Here is a 20,889-nt window from a genome sequence, read left to right as displayed (position 1 = left end):
ATTAAATAAAATAACATTGTGATACCACAGTACTTGATATACAATACTGACTCATTACCAGTTTTCATATACTGTGGTTTGCCATGGTACATTTCAAGAAGCCATGGAATGATATCAGATGATAATGTCATCCTGCTTTAATGTATTTTGCTACTGTTTATTATTATAGTTTATACTTTGAACTCTGAATTAATGCTACAGTATGTGTCAACATTTTTTTATTACAATGGTACCTTGTATATGTTACTGTGATTAATGTGTAATGTAATTTAACACTGATATTGGCAAATAAATAAATAAAATAAAATAATGAATACCACAGGATTCTTTAAAAGTACCTTGGAGAACCACACAAATACTATGGTACATATATTTCAGAAGCATAGCATATTTCAAAGTATTATAGTTTTAACATCTGAAAACCATCTATATACAAACAATGTAAAATTATGGTACTTTGATACATCACTGAACAATTATAACAAAATTCTGAAAAACACCATGGAATTACTGCAGTATGCATCCAAGAAAACATCGTATTATTGTATCATATGGTAAATGTGAAAAAAATAAAATAAAATAAAAAGTCTATTACCATAACTTAAAAAAAAAAAAATACTTTACTATAGTTCTACTGATGTATGTGTCACCTTCCTTGGAGTTGCAAAACATTTATTCAGTAATATTGTTAATTTAAATCTAAGAGAGGAAATAGCAGATGTGCTATTGTGTCAAAGGGAGCTAATACGAACACCCTCATTCAATGTCATTGCTCAGATGGAAAGGCTTAAAGGGAATATGGAGACTCCATGACTGCAAATCGCTGCCTTGGCAGAACTTTGAAGCCTGGCATAAGAGGTTTAAAAGTTTAAAGGCAGGTTCCAGTTTATGCTTATATTTTAGTGACTTCTCACCATGTGCTGTACACTTGACATGTTTATCCTCATAATGGGTTTCTGGATTGGGTTGTCTGTTTTTAATGGCTTAGATGTCTTGGCATTTCAGATCATTTAGTTGCAAGTAAAACCAGGAGTCTTTGGAATAATTACCAGTAATCAGTTTTAATCTGCAATTTATCTGTAATTGGTTTAAAATTTCAAACAGTTTAAGTTTTATGGAACTTCTGATCACCGTTTAAGCTTTAGCTGCCAGTATGCTGAATATTCAGTACCTATCCCAGCTTAATCTCTCCCCTTTTAAATCCCATTTCCTTCTCTAAAAACGGTCCTTTACCGTGTCTGTCCTTCCGTATCCCGTGTACGCATGTCATTTCCTGTCTGTGCTAACATGATAAGATGGAGGATTAGCTGTTATGACTCGCATTTACTCTCCATCTCCATCACTCGTCTGGTTTGCCTGTTCACAGCAGGTGCTGTCTCTCAAAGCCCCGCCTCATGAATTATTCAACAGGTCACTGAATATGAGTGGGGTGATTCGACTCCCTCTGTCGTGTCATGTTAGGCTATGTTCAAATGCGCAAGGCCGTGTCACAGTGTTAAGTTTATACTGTGAAATGTAAGCGACTTGAACTTTAAAAAAATACCTTATAGGATTTGCAGTACAAAAAGTTTTGGCTTCCAAATAAATCATGAATTAATAATACAATCCAATTATTCAAGCTTGATTAGGTGTAGATATTTTCCTCAATTCATTTAAAGGATTATTCTATGATGATCTGTCTTTTAGAAGGCACCTTTGAGCAATCCCAGCTTAAGTTGGTAGCTGTGTTTCAGAATTTGATAATTAAGTGGTCCAACCTGGGGCCAGTTCAACCTGGGGCCAGTTGCATAGAAAATAACCAGCATAGAACTAGTTTTACCAACTAGTAGTTAAACAAGTTACTTTTTGGATTCAAATTTGACCAATCTACCTTTTTGTAACTGACTTTTAAAAGTTGTTGATGGAAAACAAAACAAAAAAAGACTAGTCTAAACAGTTTATAAAACCATCAGCATTCCAAAATACAATTTGACCAGCTTGCACTGGTATAGCCAGCTGGTAAGTGGTTTATTCCTGGTCCAAGATGGTCTACCAGCTTGAATCAGCTAGAAACCAGCTACAGTGTTCCAAAACCCATCTCCCAGCTGGAACTCAGAAGTACTGTTTGTAATTTTGGTTTGTGGCATTCAAAACCTGCATCTCAGGGAATTTACCATTTGCTTAATGGTGCCCAGTTGACCAGTGGGCATCTTAACTAGCTTGAACTATATTTTCCAGAAACACGGTGATGGTGGATTGATGTAAATCTTGGAAACACTACCAGTTGGGAAAGGTATGGGCAACCTTTGCCCTTGAGATTCACTTTTTTGCTGCGTTCCATTTTTACTTTGAAGTTGAAAAATTCCAAATTCTTAGTAGGAACTTTTAACTGGAACGCCCTCCCAAGTCAGACTCAGAATTTAGGAGGAAACAAAATAAGTCCAATTTCAGAATCCAATATGGTTGCTCAGTGCATCAACAGAAGACAAACAGTAGTAAATATTGTTTATTAGCACTTATTTCTCATACTCAGTGGTGCACACAGTACTATCCAACCTCTATCTGTGGACATGAAAACATTGAGTTATCTATACAAAATATTGCTTTATGTATTTTCATTTGATTGGTATTGCTAACAATGGATGCGTCCATCTTGGTTTTCTGAATTCTCTACTGGAACACTGTCCACTTGGCTGTGAAGGCATTCCCAGCTCTGACATCTGACTTCTTAGGTAAATTGAATGCAACATTAGCTCCAACCCTAAACGAACAATCCTGAAAAGTCTAACTAAAGTCCATTTTTGATTAGGGTTGGTGCTAAACTTTGTAGGACAGTAATTTTCCAGTGCCAGAGTTTCCCACACCTGAGACACCAGAACAACGCTAATCTGTTTTAAACCATAGAGCTACATGGAAATTCATTCAGTTTAAGCTGTTCCTCTTCAGCATGGTGTTATGATCTTAAAGATATCAATTCTCAATTGGTTTCATAGATGGATGTATTGGACAGACTGGGAAGAAGATGAGTTAATTGACAGCAGAGGAAGGATAGAGAAGGCCTGGATGGATGGATCTCACCGTCAGATCTTTGTCACATCCAACATGCTGTGGCCCAACGGCCTCACTCTGGACCACTCCTCCAGCGTCATGTACTGGTGTGACGCCTACTATGACCACATTGAGAAAATCTACCTTAATGGCAGCCACAGAACGGTTAGTAAATGAGTGAGTCAGTTCTTTAGTCTTTGGATACCTCCGTTCCTCTCTATGTTGTTCTCAATATTTCCCTGTGACTCAAAAACCTGATCTACTTCTAATAGGTGGTGTACAGCGGGAAAGAGTTGAATCACCCATTTGGGATTGCGCATTACCAGAATTACATTTTCTGGACAGATTACATGAATGCCTCAATATTCCGTCTGGATTTGTCGTCCAATGATGTTGCCCTACTGCGGGCAGAAAGACCACCTCTCTTCGGGATTCAGGTGTATGACCCGCAGAGCCAAAAAGGTAAATATGAAGTTACATGATGTGTAGTAATGTGATGTTTGACCAAGTATGGTGTCCCATACTCAGAGTTTGCGCTCTGCGTTTATCACATCCAAGTGCACACACACACTTTCGGTGCCTTTCTCAACGGACACTGGTCATTCACTTCCCTTATCTACAATCCCTGATGGTACAGAGACTCAAACCCTTGACCTTTGGGTTACAAGTCTGTCTCTCTAACCATTAGGCCATGACTGATTATGTATGCCTTCGATTTAAAGCTGTAAATGTGATGTTAAATTCTTGCCAAGAGCTGGAGAGATATAGAAGGACATTGATATATTGACTGTCCTCCAGAAACTCTTATATTTAAATTGGCTGAGTACTGAGGGGTGGACTGGTTCTCTATACATCACCATCCCATAGCTTTGCCCAGAAGCCAATTCTTGTGTTGGCACACACATGGTATACCATACAATATATGGAAATTAAATATTATTACCCCGCATCCATTCACCTTTTAAACGGCTGAACATTCTAGAAATCTAGTCCCTGGATTTGAATAAATGCTCTGCAACAGAAATTCCCTGTGTAGGATATTTAATGGTAATTTTAACCTTAAGACTTCATGATCCAAGCATTTGTGGGACTCAGATCAAATAAGCCTAATTTCTTTCATATTTTAAAGGTAAATTGAAGGCATTTGCAGAGAATTTGTATGATTTGTCATTCTGAGGTTCTGGATCCAGATCCCCACTTATGTCTCCAATGACGAGCGATTGTTCTGAGGAACTATGCAGTTCTTTTGGCACTTATACTCAGTTTAGTGCCATTTTTCTCCATCGCCCTACTGTGTAGAAATGAGTACATCAGAATTACAGGGGAATTTACAAAGGCAGAAATGTGCCGCTGATGGTGACTTGCACAGATTTTCTTTCACAAAACCACCGTATTTGGTGGCGGAACTTGTTCTTAACGAGGTATAATGGCTTTGATCAGTACTGACCTCTTATTTGTACACGATATTGGTGCTGTGAGCTAGTAAGGCAACTGAGGATGATGATAAATGTTCGGTTCTGTCTGCAACTTTTGCTCAAGGTTAATTGCTATGGCAGCTCCTGTAGAGTTACTCGTATGTTGCATCTGGTAGAGACACTGAATGTCATTCTTAATGACAGCCGACCAATGGCAGGCCCAGCCATTTCAGATGCAGTAGGAATGTGAATGAATGGCACTGTAACCTAGGCTTCAGTTGATCCCAAACCTCAATGACCTGCTAAACAAACAGACAAACAGAGGTTTAGCAACATTCCAGTTTAAATATCCACAAATGGGTCTCAAAAATAATCTAAATTGGATAGTGAAGATGTTGCAAACTTTTCCAAGGTGGTTGATGGCTGTTACTCATATGCTGTTGTTCTTAGCTAACAGCTTAAAAATCCTGTTTACACTACTGATGTTGACCAGGTGTTTGATGCATCATTTCGGCACCTGTGATTAGAGCTACAGGCAGTCATAAGCACCTGCCAATGTGCAACACATTGGTTTGACCCTGCCAATTGAAGCACGCAACACTGGATAGTGAATTCACATGCTAAGCTAATGCAGTCAAGTGGAACTAAGCTGAATATATTATAACCTGCGTGTGCATTTAGATTTTAGTGGAAATAACAAGCCTTTATGGAATCTAGACTTTACTGAACAAGTCTGTTTTACCATTCCTTGTACAACATATATATGCAATTTTGGAGTTGATAATTAGCATGCACTGTTTAACTCTTTCTTGAGATGTCACCCAACATAAAAGCTAAATGTTAATTTACATTACAATGCTAAGTGCATGTTGCAAACCTATCGGGAAAGCAAACAGTCTAATGTTCGCTATTTATCATTTTGACAAGCTTCACTTAGCTCTGTTCAGTAGTTGAGTAAGAGTTGTTGTTGCGTTTTGCTACATTAGCTTGCTAGGACTTTTTTTTTTTTTTTTTTTTTTGCCTGACTTGACAATTGAGAAGTGAGCTCGATATCATTTGCTCAGAACTATTGTTCTATGAAATGCTCAGTGGTTTCAGTTTACAGGCTCGTATTCACATAAAAGTGTTTAGCGTTTCCCTCAGGAAATGATATAGACATCTGAATGGTTTTGTTTTTCGCTGTAATTGCATTCTGAAATGCAAAAAAAAAAAAAAAACTTTATCTGCTATGTGACTGGAGCAATTCTCCTCCTAAAATTTCATTTAAATGCACAAATGACATGTTTATCTATGTACCGATGATTTATATGGTAATTTACACTCAATGCATTTTATTATATTTTAGCGACTAAAAGCGAAATGCACTGTTTGTTCAATTAATGTGATCTGCTTTAATCCACATGGATCTCTGCAGATGATTCAGTGGACACATGTCCTGTAGAGTCCAACTGGTGTCTTTCTTCACTGGGAGTTAATGCTAGATACTTGTATCATTGATTTTAATAGAGCAAAGATATTCAATATTCATTGTACAATAGACTCTGTGCATGTCATTTCATGTCCTCTCCGGATGCTGGACTTCACTGGGAGAGCTATTTCCATTTATTTATTTTTTTATTAATGTTCATTTGGAGTGTTTGGACATGCAGTTAGTGGAAGTCTATGGTCAGGCATTTAGTTCAATGCTCATGATCTTGTTCCTTGCTAATTTGTTATAAAACACAAACACACACACGCACACACACACACACACATGATTCTGAAATGAACATAATTCTGCAAGGATCTACAATTACAGATTTTCAAACATAGATGGCTACAAAGAGGCAAAACTTACGCACTGCGGCCTCTAAGTATCTTTAATTTACTGTAGTCTGTCTATTTCGTTTTTGTTGGTAGCTTATACTAATTACTTAAATGACTGGAAGCTATGGATATTATAGTTTATTTGACACATTCCATCGTCTATATTGTCTCCAAAGTGCATTAAATATCACATTTATCTTTTGTTTCTTTCATCGTCGTGCATTTTTCCTCAGGTAATAACCAATGTTCAGCAAATCACGGTGGCTGCAGCCTTTCGGCTCTATGCCTTGCTACACCTGCAGGCCGCGTGTGCACCTGCGCAGATGGCCAACATCTGGAGAAAGACAACGTCACCTGTTCATGTAAGCTTCCATTAGTCATTTGTTATCATTTACCAGGCATAATATGATATATAAGCAATAATTTGCACAATAGAAGCGACAGAAAAAATACTGGCCACTGGAAGCTTGTTGCATCATGTCTGGTTAGAAGTAATTGATTGTTATTACAAATGGGTCATTTTTAACAAATCTTTTTTTAGTGATGCCGGTATGGTATAACAGAATATGCAGATTTTATAATGGCACCCACAGGCTAGTCAATAATGTTGGCGGTTTGTGGGAAACATGACAACAGATGTGATATGTTTATGTTGAATATGTCCATTGATTTCCATTTCCAGTGGGGGATGAAAATGTTTTCGCTCAACCAGTGGTTTGGCTGCAACAGCGTTTGTGTTTGCTTGAGGCTTGGGCTTAAATCCACTGTAAACTCATGTGGTTTCAAATTACCGCACAAACGACTTCCTGTTCTGCTAACTTTTTATTTTATGTGTCATTGTTAATATGCAGTGAATGCGTGTGCTTGGTTTAAGCATAATTAAAAACTAAACAACAGGCCACTTTTTATACTTAAGTTGGAATTTGGTATCTATAGACCACGCGACACAGGAAGTTGAATTGGTATCACAGGAAGTAAAATTTACTAAATTATAATTCTGAGAAATGTAACAATAAGATGCTAAGTTAAGTTAATGTGACATAACCTTAAAAACAATATATATATATATATATATATATATATATATATATATATATATAATTTTTTTTTTTTTTTTTTTTTTTTTTTTAAGTTAAATTAAGACATTTAGGTACGTCACTATTTTAAGGGGTGTGTCTTTAAAAAAAAAACGTTTTGTTTTAACGTTTTGTAAGCATAACTTATTTTTATGCCGATAATTTGTATTGTATTGTATTTATTTTTTATCTTAAATTTAACTAATGGCCTAATAATAATAATAATAATAATAATAATAATAATAATAATAATAATAATAATAATGGCCTAATAATAATGATACATAAATAAAAAAACCTCAATTCAAATTTGGTATTGGTGTGTGTTTATATAAGTGTTATCTTAGCATAATTCGATAGGTTTGTTAATATTTTGAATCATTTATATTTTCTGTTTTCATTTAAATTTTACTTAAAGTTTTAGCAATTTAGTTTTTTTTTGTCATTTTTACGAGCTTTTTAAAGTAAGTATTTATGTATTTAAGTTTTACTTTTTAGTTTTAGTTATTTCAGTACTTCACAAAAAATTTTTTTACCTGGAATAAAACAAGTTTGATGTATTTTATTATATTTTATTCTATTAGAATGCTGTTTCATTAGAGTTACTGTTTATTTCATTTCAATCAATAAAAAGCTTTTTTTATGGTTTTGGTTTTAGTTAACAATAATAGTTTAACAATAATAACCCTGGTGTGTGTTTGTGTATAAGAGACAGGTAGTAGAGTGTTTGTGTGTGTTCTTTCACTAACATCTTGTTCCTGCTCTTTCCAGCCTCATCCGAGGTCACTAAGACAAAGCGCTGCGGCCCAGCGGAGTTTCAGTGCCAGAACCAGCGCTGCATTCAGCTCTCATGGAAATGTGATGGAGATGAAGACTGCTCAGACGGCAGCGATGAAGATCCACACCTCTGCTGTAGGTCTTCCCTCACTTTTGTGGTCCAACCCCGAACCTACAGAAACAAAGGCTGTGTCCACAATGAAAAACTAGAGTAATGCCTACTTCATAATCTGTACACTGTAGAAAACCACATTGCATTGTATACCACACGGTACACTCGGTATGTTAATATGCCAATCAGATTGATTGCGAAGCTTTTGGACACCCAGAAGCTTTCAGATGAATTTGTGTTCCCAATTGACAGGCCATTTGTTTCTCCTCAGCTAATCGCAGCTGCCCAGCGGACCAATTTAAATGCCTGAACAACCGCTGTATCCCGAAGAGATGGCTGTGTGATGGCACCGACGATTGCGGCAGCAACGAGGATGAGTCCAATCGCACCTGCTCAGGTGAGCTTCACTCTGGAGCCCTGTCCTACATGGACGGCGCCGTGTATGCACCCAGCCATCCGGAACAACCTCGCCAACCAGCCCCAGCACTGAGAGACACGTTACTCGCTGTAGGCTACGCGCGTTCAAAGCTAGCGCCATCGGAGAATACGTTGCTTTGAGAGGAGAAGTCGTCTTACATGACACCCTCCTGTATAATTTCCCACCGGTACGAGCCCACGTGTCACACTTTCCCACCAGTCGGAAACGAAACTAGGTTTGTCCGCGTAATTCATTATGCACTTGGTAGGATTTACACATGACACACATCTGTTTCGGCCCAGTGAGCTTGAGTCCTTAGTGAGCCTTTCCTCATCTCGCTTTGGGTCGCCAGTTGCGAAAGACAGAGTCAGTCAAGTTTACACCTCCTGGACGGGACCGGCATCTAATTTACTTTTAGATTGAACCATATCCTGCGGTCTAAATCTCTAGAAGACATCATCTATTGTACGAGCTGTCTCCTCCCTCGGGGGTTTTCCTGAGATTGGGATAAATACATGATCCAAAACATCAATATCGCAGTAAAGATGCTGTGTTTAAGCCACATTGTTTTGTTGGGGCTGTATTGTACCACATGCTTAAAGGGCTGGAGACAGATTTCACACATTCTGCCAACAGTCAGCGGTCGATTTAGTTTAGATAGCCTACAGACAAACTTCCCCTTTGTGGGTAATAGAATTTTCTGATCTAATCTCTAAAAGAAGAATTTGGAGAAAATCAATGACAAGTGTTTGGGAGTGTAGGACGGGGGATAGGAGTGCAGGCCAGCTTGTAATTTACAGTTGTCTTACCTGTCAGAAGAAAATTTAGGATTGTATATCATTTTAATACGATTTATTTTTTTCAGGTTGATTTATATATTTATGTTTAATTGACTGAAAAAAAAAAAAATAATATATATAATATATTTTTAATTAAAGTACTAGATTATATTGTATTATATTATATTATGCTTAACATATCAAGGTTGAAAAAAACACAAATATAGTATTTAAATATTATTTACAAAAGGTTGTGGGTTCAATTCCCAGGGAACACACATACTAGTAAAAAAAAAAAAAGTATAGGCTGAATGCACTATAAGGCGCTTTGGATAAAAGTGTCTGCTAAATGCATAATTAATAAAATATATATTGTGACTTTATAATACAATATTTTATTTTATTACCATTTGATTTAAGTTATAGCTGTCATATGCTATTTGTAATGAAAATGAATTTGTTTATACAAAATAGTATTTAAAAATCTAAAATTTTAATATATCAAAATCATTTATAACTATAACATACAATAAATTAATAATTATAACTAAGATTATATTATATTATATTATATTATATTATATTATATTATATTATATTATATTATATTATATTATATTATATTATATTATATTATATTATATTATATTATATGAAATATTTACCGGTAATGAAATTATGATTTTTTAAATTATTTTTTATCTCATATATATATATATATATATATATATATATATATATATATATAATATATATGTCAAAGTAAATGCTCACGTTTTTAGATTATTTTTTATTTGAACTCCGTTTGGGCTTTTTAAGCAAGTACAAGGTCAGTACAAGGTCACTTTCAAACCTGGAATTTCAAAATAATATCTTGAGGGAACTAATTAATCGTCTGAGAAGACAAGGAGGGAAAAAAGCCTAACTCTTTCTGTAATTAAATAGCTCTTGACTAGAATAGTCTAAATAGAATAAAAAGGTTTCACACATTTCACACCCTCTAAAGACAGATAGATCATTAAGACACAACACTGACTTTTTGGCAAGACTCCCAAGATGACGCTCAGATGGAAACATTCTCATTAGCAGGATTCAAAATACACATACTGAAAAATCTGAAAGTTTAATGACAATATCAGTAGAAATGAGACGCAAAACAAACTTCAAGCAAAGCTAAACTATGACAAACTAGTTATTCTCGCCAACTGACATATCATTCATTCATATCAACACACTGTGCTTGTTTCATATTTTATCCTGTTACAGCAATATGCATAAAATCGGTAAACAACCAAACTTCTGGGCTGTTACTCTGTCAAAATTAAAATCTGCACCTGTTCGCCTGTGTGTTCCAGTTTGCTTGCCTTCATTCAAATCTTCAAAAAACAGCACAACCTGACCTTCAAAGGCTATTGAAACACCTGCAGTCCTTTTGCAGCAACATTGGACGATTTCTAGAAATAGAGACTCTTTTATATTTTTGGTTTTCAGTCATTGATTAGAAAGTATAGGTTAACCAAATATAAAAATTCAGTTTTCATTTCCTCACTCGAATGTTGATTTATAATTGCATCAAACATTAAAACAGATATTTTGGGGAATGTTTGAGCTGCTCTTTTACAGAGATTGAAAGTCTGAGGAGACCTGACTTAATATTTCTCCCACAATTAGTATGTATTGTGTTTATGAAAAATAATAATAATGAAAATCAATAATAAACCAAATGTTACTTTTTTATTGTTTCATAATCATAAATTGTTTTATTAGTTTATTAATAATATTGTTTTGTATTTGTTGTATTTAATTTTTACTTGGCCCTGTTTTACTTAATCAAATACTTTAATATATTACACACTATTTAAAAATTTTCTGTGTTTTAGAATTTTTGTCATTAAAGCTTCGCTGTAAATTCTTTTAGAATGTGTTTAAGGAAAAAAAATATATTGTCATGTTTGTTTTTGGTTTTTTTTTTTTTGGTTTTTTATAAATTGTTGCGGTGAATTCAATGGAATTTTTTAATAAATGTTAATATTAAATTAGAAAAAAAAAGTAATATTTTTACTAGTGGTCTCTAACTATTGGACCCTACTTTTTATATTTAAGAATTATTATTATTATTATTATTATTCATGTTAACAAAAAAAAAAATATATATATAATATATATATAAAATGTATTTCCTCACTCTCATGTTGTTCTGTTCATGTTCGAGCTGCCCTTTTATGTCTCAAATCCGAGCAGACTCGACTTCTTTCTCCAACTATGAATACTGTTTTGTCCTACACCATTTCCTTCTTTGACCACAAGTGGTTCTGCTAAAGCATCAGCTAACTTTTTTTATAGTCTCCTTTGTCAGATCGTGACCAAGGTTTGTTCAGTAATTAATGCCTCGAGGGCCACATACCTGACCTCCATCTGAACATCCTTTATTCATGAGCGAAAACAGTTAACTTTGGCCTTCAAAACACTTTACAGATCAATTTTAGTTCTTTTGTAAAACTTTTTTTTTATGCTGTGATCAATAACTATTACAGTTCAACCACACTTAACAGTTTCTTTATGTTCACCGTGTGTTCCCATCTACGGTGCAAAGTTTGAAAGTTGTCTCATCAGTTTAACACACTGAGAGAGAACTTTAAATCCCGCTAAGGGGTTTACCCATTGGGTTCCATATTCTCCATATCCGTGTCTTTATAACATGCTTAATTCCTGTTCATAGGCACCGGACGTTGATATAAAACACATTTTAAACACTACACCCATTATATAAGTCCCATAGGAAAGAAACAAACTGTAATATAGGATGTCATGGACTTAGGGGTTTATCTCTTAAAGTGTTTACTCGATATCACGGCTGAGATTGGATACACACCTGGAGAAGCTGAAAACTAATCCTGATGATTTTTCAAGCATGGAAGAAAAATGAAATACTTTACTGTCCAAACGTGTGAGATTACATCGAAAATCTGTGATTTATTTTCTAAAAAATACATTATTAATATATAATTTAGAAATATTTTAGATAATAATTTTTTTAAAGCATCTTTTAAAGTTTTACTCATGGTATATGTTGTTTTGTATAAATAAATAAAAAAGTTAAAAAGAATATAAGTATTTTTATTAGTGCTCTGAGACATTTGAATTATTTTCTTAAATAATATATTACTCAGTGACATGGTAATAATACAATTTGTCATAAATTTTTTTGCTAAATTAGATCAAGTATTTTTACTAGTGCTCTCATAATTTTATTTTAGAAAGTGTTCAAGAAAAAAAATATTAAAATGTATCAGATTTTATTTGAGGTTTATATTCATAGTTATGATGACAATGTAATTTAGAATGAAAAGTTTTATATTACATTTAAATAAAGACCACAAGTTTCTCAGACTTTTAAACCCTACTTTTATAAAAAAAAAGAAAAATAATAATAATAGTTATTATATAAATTATTAATTATTATAAGATTTCATATTGTTATTTCTCAAAAACGTTCTAAAATAATTATTAAAATCATTGTTTCGTCTTTTATTAAATACAAATATAAATCTGCAAACAAACTTTTTCAACACTCTGATGACCTTACTTGGGTTTTTATACAAGATTCAGGAGTGAGATTGAACGAGCATCCATTCAGGTGTGATTTTATATCCGTGTTTTTGCTTCCCACAGCCCAAACCTGCCAGCCGGGCCAGTTTCCCTGCGAGAATGGACGCTGCATCCCGGCGAACTGGCGCTGTGACCGTGATGATGACTGCGGGGATCAGTCAGATGAGTCTTCGACATGTGGTGTGTCTTTGAAGTTCTTCTATCTTTGCTATCATAATTTTTCTGGTCTCTTTCATCGTCAAGCCTCTGTATATTTCAATTAGAATCTTCTTATCAAGCCGTAGTATGGTATTTTATCTTATTATATACTTTGAGCATGTCATTAATAGCTAATTGCATTGAAACATTAAAAATAAAAATAAAAAGTACATCTTTTGCTTGTGTTTGATTTTTAAGGGTTTCATCAGAATTAGATTCTGCTTTTTATGTTTATGTAAAAATCATTGCACTGAACACGTGTCGTTTTACAAATGATTTACAGAGAAATACATCATCTGTTCATGAATGAAACCCATTGTAGTTTTACAAAACAGAAGAAACCTTGTTCAAGGTCAGATGTGCTGTTTTGAGTTCAGTTTAATCTGATGGCCTGAGGCTTTTAACTACAATAGACATGCTATTGAGAACCCAGACAAAACGATACCATAGATCTGAAGTGTTTTCTGTAGCATCCTAACACAAACAAAGAAAAAGGCATGATCTGTTTTCATATTTCCTCTGTTGTTGCCTCTTTGATATCTTTTGATGTTTTTGTGCGAGGAGGTCGCACACTCCGTTCCCACCAAACTGCTTTGATTTGAGCTGTGAAGGTGACCTGCTGCTGTCATGATCGCATCTGATCTGTGACCCCATTGGACGGTTTTCTGCATTCTAAATTGAAAATGTTTCAGTGGATGAGCAGAGTTATAAACTTTCTTTTGTTGCATGGCAGCCATTCTGTTGAGTACATGTAACATAGAATCTCAAAGAAAAGTCATGGTAAAATCTATCTGTCCGTCCATCCATCCATCCATCCTTAATATATATTTTTCTATTCTTTATAAAATCTTTACTCATTAGCTCATAGCCTGGTGCAATCAAGGTTAAAAGAACTTCAGTGCATTTCCAAGGTCAAAATGATCACTTGACAGATACCAAATGCAAGCAAAAATTGGGCTTGAAAAGTAAATAAAACAAGATCATTTGTTTTGTTTACCAAGCAATTCAAATATAAATCAAACTTACTGTAACTCTTAACTAAAGAAATGTAATTTAACTACTTTTACCTCAATGAGTGTCTGCAATACATACAAAGTAAGTTTTCCCAGAACTCTGTGGCAACATATTTCTCACATTAAACCAACAAGGCTAATTACATGAATTGCTCAGAGGTAAAAAATAATAATAAAAAAAAAAAAAAAAAACATTTTTTACAAAAAAGTTCAAATGTGCTAGGGTGCAGAACGTTTTCGGATATGTATATATATATAAACATCTATATATATATATATATATATATATATATATATATATATATATATATATATATATATATATATATATATATATATATATATATCAAAACATATAACCAAACACAGAAAATACATTTGTAAATCATCCAGAATAATCCATGTGTAACTACACAAAGGAAATATACAGTACATACAAATAAATACCAATAATACAATCTCAAAAGTTTTAAATATCTGTTTTTATATACAATAAATAGACATCATACCAAAGTACCCATTCGGGTCCCCCAAATATATCATTAAATTATTATAAAAAAAAATTCAAATATAAATCCTTTGCTGGGTCTGGTGTCAGTAAAAGCTTTTATTTTTATTTATTATTATTATTATTATTTTTTTTGAATAATATTTTCATGATCCAAATAATCATTTCTAAGATCAAAATCAAGATCAACATTCTTTTAGTACAGTTTAGCATTAATTTGCATATATATATATATATATATATATATATATATATATACTATATATATAGTACAGAGACCTATATATATATATATATATATATATATATATATATATATATATATATATATATATATATATATACACACACACAGTGAATGCCTTTTCATTATATTATGCTGCTTATTACCATGCATTTAATATCTCAGTGCTCCATGGCTTCTATAAACCCATTGTGACAGCTCGCGCCGTCTGCGACAGAACCGTTCAGCTCGTGGAAATGAGAGATGAGAAATACCAGCAGATCTCTAACTCTCTTCCTCTGAGGGATGGAGTGTGTGTTTAAAGCTTTCTCCTCTGTTAGTCGTCGCATCTTATTAATGTTCAAATTTCCTCAGGTACCGTTCCAGGGTCTCACACGAGCCACGTATGGAGTAATTAAAGTTTATGCTTGGCTTCCTTAAATCAAAATCAAGTTGGCACTGGAAAGCCGACCACGCGTCTTCAGAGAAATGTTGAGGGTTGCCCCGTTTGCAGTAGAGTCAGAGCACGGCGTCGCACGGCTGCTCGCTTTCTCCGTATCACGAGCAGATGTCAGTTTGCCACATATTTCCTGTCAGTAACCAGAGAATGTCTTTTCTAATGTTTAATTTTTAAAGGTGGTGCGACGCTATTAAGACACCGCTGTTGGTTTATTTTGAAAGGCGCATGAGGCAGGTTAGTGCTTCTGTCTCTTGAGAGATACGACAGATGGTGCAAAGTTCAGCAGAAACAAACTCAACATTTGTTTTTCTTGGCGGTGAAGAGTTGTTAGTCGAAGACGTAATCTATGCTTTTATTATTCTTTTCACATTTTCTTCTGGCATGAACCAAATGTTGACTTGTGAAGTTGAGTAAAGTTTGAAGGGGAGTGTACTTTGCCCTTCACTGCGTTGATTTTGTTGTTGTTCTTGTCCTCCGTAGATTTCCCAACTTGTGAACCGCTGACCCAGTTCGGCTGTACTAATGGGAGATGCATCAGTGTGAAATGGCACTGTGATTCCGGTGAGCTAAAGTGAATTAAGATCTGAATGGATTTTTTACTTTATATCCAGGTAATAGAAAAGAAAAGGAAAAACTTAATCTAATGTGAAGGAAATATAATGTGGTTGATCCCACTGTTGTTTTAGTTGTCCTGCTTCCTGTTTTCCTCACATTTCTTCCATCTGTCCTTACTTATTTCCCTTGTACTCTCCTTAACTACTGTTTTCCTTCCTTCCTTCCCTTCTTCCTTTAATTTAATTTTCCTACCCGTCTTACTGTCATTGATTTCTTTCTTTCTTTCTTTCTCTCTTTCTTTCTTTCTTTCTTTCTTTCTTTCTTTCTTTCTTTCTTTCTTTCTTTCTTTCTCTCTCTAGAGGATGACTGTGGGGATGGCAGTGATGAGGTGGGCTGCGTTCATGCCTGTTCGGTGGCTCAGTTTCAGTGCTCCAGTGGGAAGTGCATCCCTGAGCACTGGATGTGTGACGGGGACGACGACTGCGGTGACCTCAGTGACGAGAACGCCACCTGCTCCAGGACAGGTGCTCATGATAGCACAAAACACAGAAACACTGACCTAAAACTAAAGTCTTCCACCTTCAAAATGTCAACATTGGTATCCACTAAAACTTTAATCAACAAGAATCTTTTTCTACCATCAGCGCTCTCCGCCGTTAACGACTGCAGCGAGAAAGAGTTCCACTGCCGTGGCGACGGCACCTGCGTTCCCGAAATATGGCGCTGTGACGGAGACAAAGACTGTGAGGACGGTAGCGATGAATTCGCCTGTGAGGGAGCCAAGAGAATGTGTGACCCCAAGGCAAAGTTCACCTGCAAGGTCTCAGGTAGAAAGCAACATCCATTACATAGTCACATTATCACATTACATAATCAACTTTCATCCTTTGGAAAATTCTTTATAACGTCATTACTGGGTGAAGAGGCTCGTAAATATGATCATTAATCGATTGATTGTGTGGCCTGGGGTGGCGTGATGAATCAGCCCTCATTCAAATTTTATTGCATTACTGTTATTTCTCTGAAAATGGGATTGTGATGTGAAAAGTCACTTCCAAAAGGCCATTGATTATTGCTTTGCTTCCCTCTAGACTGAATTAATCATGTTTAAGATGCATCGTTTTGTTCTGATTGAGGCAGACGGGGAATATTTTATTACCCTTGTGAGTCAGGTTCAGGTGGAATTGTATTTGTGTTAGTGTGTGTTTGAGGGTGAATGTGTGCATGTGAATTGATCTGCGATGTTGAACTTCAAAAGATAGAGGTTGGGAAGTGGAGCATTTGCCACTTTAAAAAAAGCTGGTTTCTGAGAGGAACTTTTAAGGGATAAAAAAAGAGACCTACTTCAATTTGTGAGGTAATATACATAAGGGCTGTCAATCAACTAAAATGTGTAATTACAATAATTATGTAATATGAAGTTTAATTAAACAAATTAATGCCAGGGAATCAACATGGATATTTTTTCCCAAATGAAATGGTTTCCTGGTCTTAGTCTCACAGACATGTCTATTTAAATAACCAAGCCAGCATAAGCTGTTTTAGCTGGTCTTCCAGCCTGGTCATAACTACTGTTGGGAACGTTACTTTAAAAAAGTAATTAGTTATAGTTACTCACTACTTGTTCCAAAAAGTAACTGAGTTAGTAACTGAATTACTCTATAATAAAAGTAAGTTGTTACCAGGGAAAGTACCTATTTGTGTTACTGTAAAAAAAAAAAAAAAGTTGCTATATGTCAAAGAATGTGTATTGTTTTTTTTAGCAGTTTTCACAAGTAAGTTGAAATGAGTAGAACAGACAGGTGTTCGTAAATAACTTTTCTATATTTATTGCACGTCAACAGACAGCAAGAGTTTTATCCTGCACTTCAAGTATTATCTTTGTAAGAAAAGTGTTTTTGGCCACTAGCTTTGTAGATGTGTGTAAAAAAAAATGTGTTGTAAAAACAATCGCTCTGATTGGCTACCATGAAACACATGACTCTGCCTTAGCCAATCATAATCGCTTATCTCGTTATCAATTAACCCACCTCCTCACTCTGTGTTTGAGCCAGGGGTGCGTTCGGATTACATAGTTTATTAAATCAATGCATAGTAACGCACCGCATTTAACGTCAAGCAATGTTAAAGGCGTTGTTACGGCGGGAAAAGTAATTAGTTAGATTACCCGGTTACTGAAAAAATAACGTCGTTACTTAACGACATTCTTTTAAAGGGTGTTATTCCAAACACTGGTCATAACTGGTTGCAGGCTGGTTTTAGATTATTTATGTATTTATTTATTTATTTATAAAAATAAATAAAAAAATCAGCAGGGATTGCATTATTGTGCCCCCCAAACCTGAATCATCTTAAACCAGCCTAAACTTATAAATAAAGCTTAAAGACATTGCATTCTTGTACCCAAGCCTGCTGAAAACATCGTAAACCAACCTCAAATGGTTTCCTGTCTTTTGTGGTCTCTCAGGCACGTCTTTTAGTTGGTTTTTCTGTGGTTTTTGGGCACTTATTATCCTGGATGACCAACTAGCTATCTAGCTAACACCAACTTGACTACCGTATTTTTCGGTCTATAAGTCGCACCTGAGTATAAGTCGCATCAGTCCAAAAATACGTCATGATGAGGAAAAAAACATCTATAAGTCGCACTGGACAATAGGTCGCATTTATTTAGAACCAAGAGAAAACATTACTGTCTACAGCCACAAGAGGGCGCTATGTGTCTTCAGTGTAGACTACAGGAGCACTGAGCAGCATAGAGCGCCCTCTCACAGCTGTAGACGGTAATGTTTTCTCTTGGTTAATTTCTCTTAGTTCATTTCTCTCAGTTCATGTCAAATTAATTTTGTTAAATAAGTCGCACCTGACTATAAGTCACAGGACCAGCCAAACTATGAAAAAAAGTGCGACTTATAGTCCGGAAAATACGGAAGTTAGAAAGGCTAAAAACCAACACAGGCTGGTTTATAAGCAGGTTTTTTTTTTTTTCAGCGAGAAGTAAATATATTTTATGTCCATATCATTAATCATAAGCCTATCACTAACCTACAGAAAACGTCCTGTCTGAACACCTCCTTATTCATTTTGTGTTGCCTGCTCTCACTAGCAACTTGATAGCATGTTTACTTTAGCAAATAAAAAGCACATAACGTTTCACATTTGAGGTGTCACTGTGTATAATTTTATACTGTGGATAAAAACCTGGAAGTCACAAAGCTTATTTTATTCTTAAATCTAAAACCGCTGTTGTAAAGCCATTAGTCATCCCTGAGTGGAGCTGTTAGCGAAAGTGCTAATTCTCTCCCAGTTGTAGGACTGAAAACCGAACAGCTAGAAACTGTAGAACAAGTGTCAGAATGTTTTATTTCCTCAGACCTTTTATAAACATGGAGTAGATTTAAATTTTAGCCTTTTTAATCTAGCATGGTAAGGATATAAATTCAGGTAGTACAGAGACCTAGCTAAACAAAGTTTCTGTAAAACCCAAGGTAAAGTGAATTAAAATCTGATTAAGCGAAGTCTTGGTGAAAGTCTAATGAACATGAAGACACTATTTGGTCTCGGAAGATACACAAAAGTAATTTATGTACTCATCGCCCCGTTTCACCTTCTTAAAGGACATGTCTGGAGAGATAATGAGGGAACCGCTAATGACTTGTCTCATACTCACATACATGGAAAAAAAAAAGAAAGAAAAAATTCAAAACACCTTAGGTTATTCAGTACACCATTAAGAAGAACCGATAAGGATTCTGTATGAAACTGTACAGAGAAACTCAGGTCTCCTATTAAATTGGAAAAGGGTATTTAAATAAAAATGGCTATGAAACCGTCAGTCCTAACGCTAACAGCTAACAAAGATTATGTACCCCATTATTGCCAATGATACAGCAAACAACAAGGACCAACAAGCACTGTGAAACTGTATGTAGCCCTATGGGAAATAATATGCCATATCACAGATAGGCTAGAGTTTTCTGGTTAAAGAAAAAGTATGCAGAAAGCAGATAGTTTTGCAGAAAGCTAATGATGTTAAAAAAGTCCTTTGTAAAACATTTGTTTTCTCATGCATAGGGAAATGCATTAGTATGGACTGGGTGTGCGACGGAGACATCGACTGCGAGGACCAGTCGGATGAGGAGGGGTGTGAAGTGTCCGTCTGTAAGCCTCCGAAGTTTCCCTGTGGCAATGACACGTCTGTGTGCCTCCCGCCAGAGCGAATATGTAACGGTTGGAGGGACTGCGCGGACCATTCCGACGAGGGACCGTACTGTGGTGGGTCATGGGATGTAGTTTGTTAGTGATCATGATGGTGATATAAGGTTTAATGTGATGTTGATGCGTTCATGAATCAGCTTCCTCACTGGAACAACATTTCTATCAACCAATCAGATTTCAGGTGAAGCTTAAGGTTAGAGATGGGCATTGAATGACATTGTTTTGAACCAATAATTCTCTGTTGTTTAAGGGCTGTACTGTTAAACATTGGCCTAGGTATTTATAGATTATATTTTTTTATATCCCTTTTTTTTCCCCGTTTTATAGATCTGTTACAATAGATACTCTGATGCCTCAGAGTAAATCAATAAATATATACTTTTGTAAGAAAAATAAAATAATTAATCATTTATTTTCATTTATCTTGATGTTATTTAAATGAACATGATTTAAAATAATTTTACAAGAGAAGTGGTTACATTTGTAATGCAAAATAGTCCCAATTGTTTAGATGTGTTTTTAAAATCGCTTTCGGTCTCCATAAATATAATCTAAACATAAATTAAACATACATTTAAAAATTTAAAAAAATAAATAAATAATTGTACAATGTCTGAATCAATTTTTACCTTAATTTTGACTTAAATTGTAGCAAAAAAATAATAATATTCAATATGTAATAATATACAAGCACA

General features: G+C 35.0%; 1 protein-coding gene across 1 annotated transcript in view; it reads left to right on the top strand.

Moving 5' to 3' along the window:
• The window catches only part of LOC113064818 (low-density lipoprotein receptor-related protein 1B), a 207,079-nt gene that overhangs the window by 64,687 nt on the left and 121,503 nt on the right, over positions 1-20,889 (top strand). The window contains exons 13-22 of the mRNA XM_026235763.1: positions 2,973-3,192; positions 3,300-3,489; positions 6,482-6,610; positions 8,096-8,236; positions 8,485-8,610; positions 13,083-13,199; positions 15,902-15,982; positions 16,336-16,500; positions 16,621-16,803; positions 20,051-20,251. Of these exons, the coding sequence (XP_026091548.1) occupies positions 2,973-3,192; positions 3,300-3,489; positions 6,482-6,610; positions 8,096-8,236; positions 8,485-8,610; positions 13,083-13,199; positions 15,902-15,982; positions 16,336-16,500; positions 16,621-16,803; positions 20,051-20,251 (1,553 nt within the window). The remainder of the gene's footprint in view (positions 1-2,972; positions 3,193-3,299; positions 3,490-6,481; positions 6,611-8,095; positions 8,237-8,484; positions 8,611-13,082; positions 13,200-15,901; positions 15,983-16,335; positions 16,501-16,620; positions 16,804-20,050; positions 20,252-20,889) is intronic.

The sequence above is a fragment of the Carassius auratus genome, chromosome 47, assembly GCF_003368295.1.
Source record: "Carassius auratus strain Wakin chromosome 47, ASM336829v1, whole genome shotgun sequence".
Taxonomy (NCBI): Eukaryota; Metazoa; Chordata; class Actinopteri; order Cypriniformes; family Cyprinidae; genus Carassius; species Carassius auratus.
This window is presented reverse-complemented; position numbering and strand designations above follow the sequence as displayed.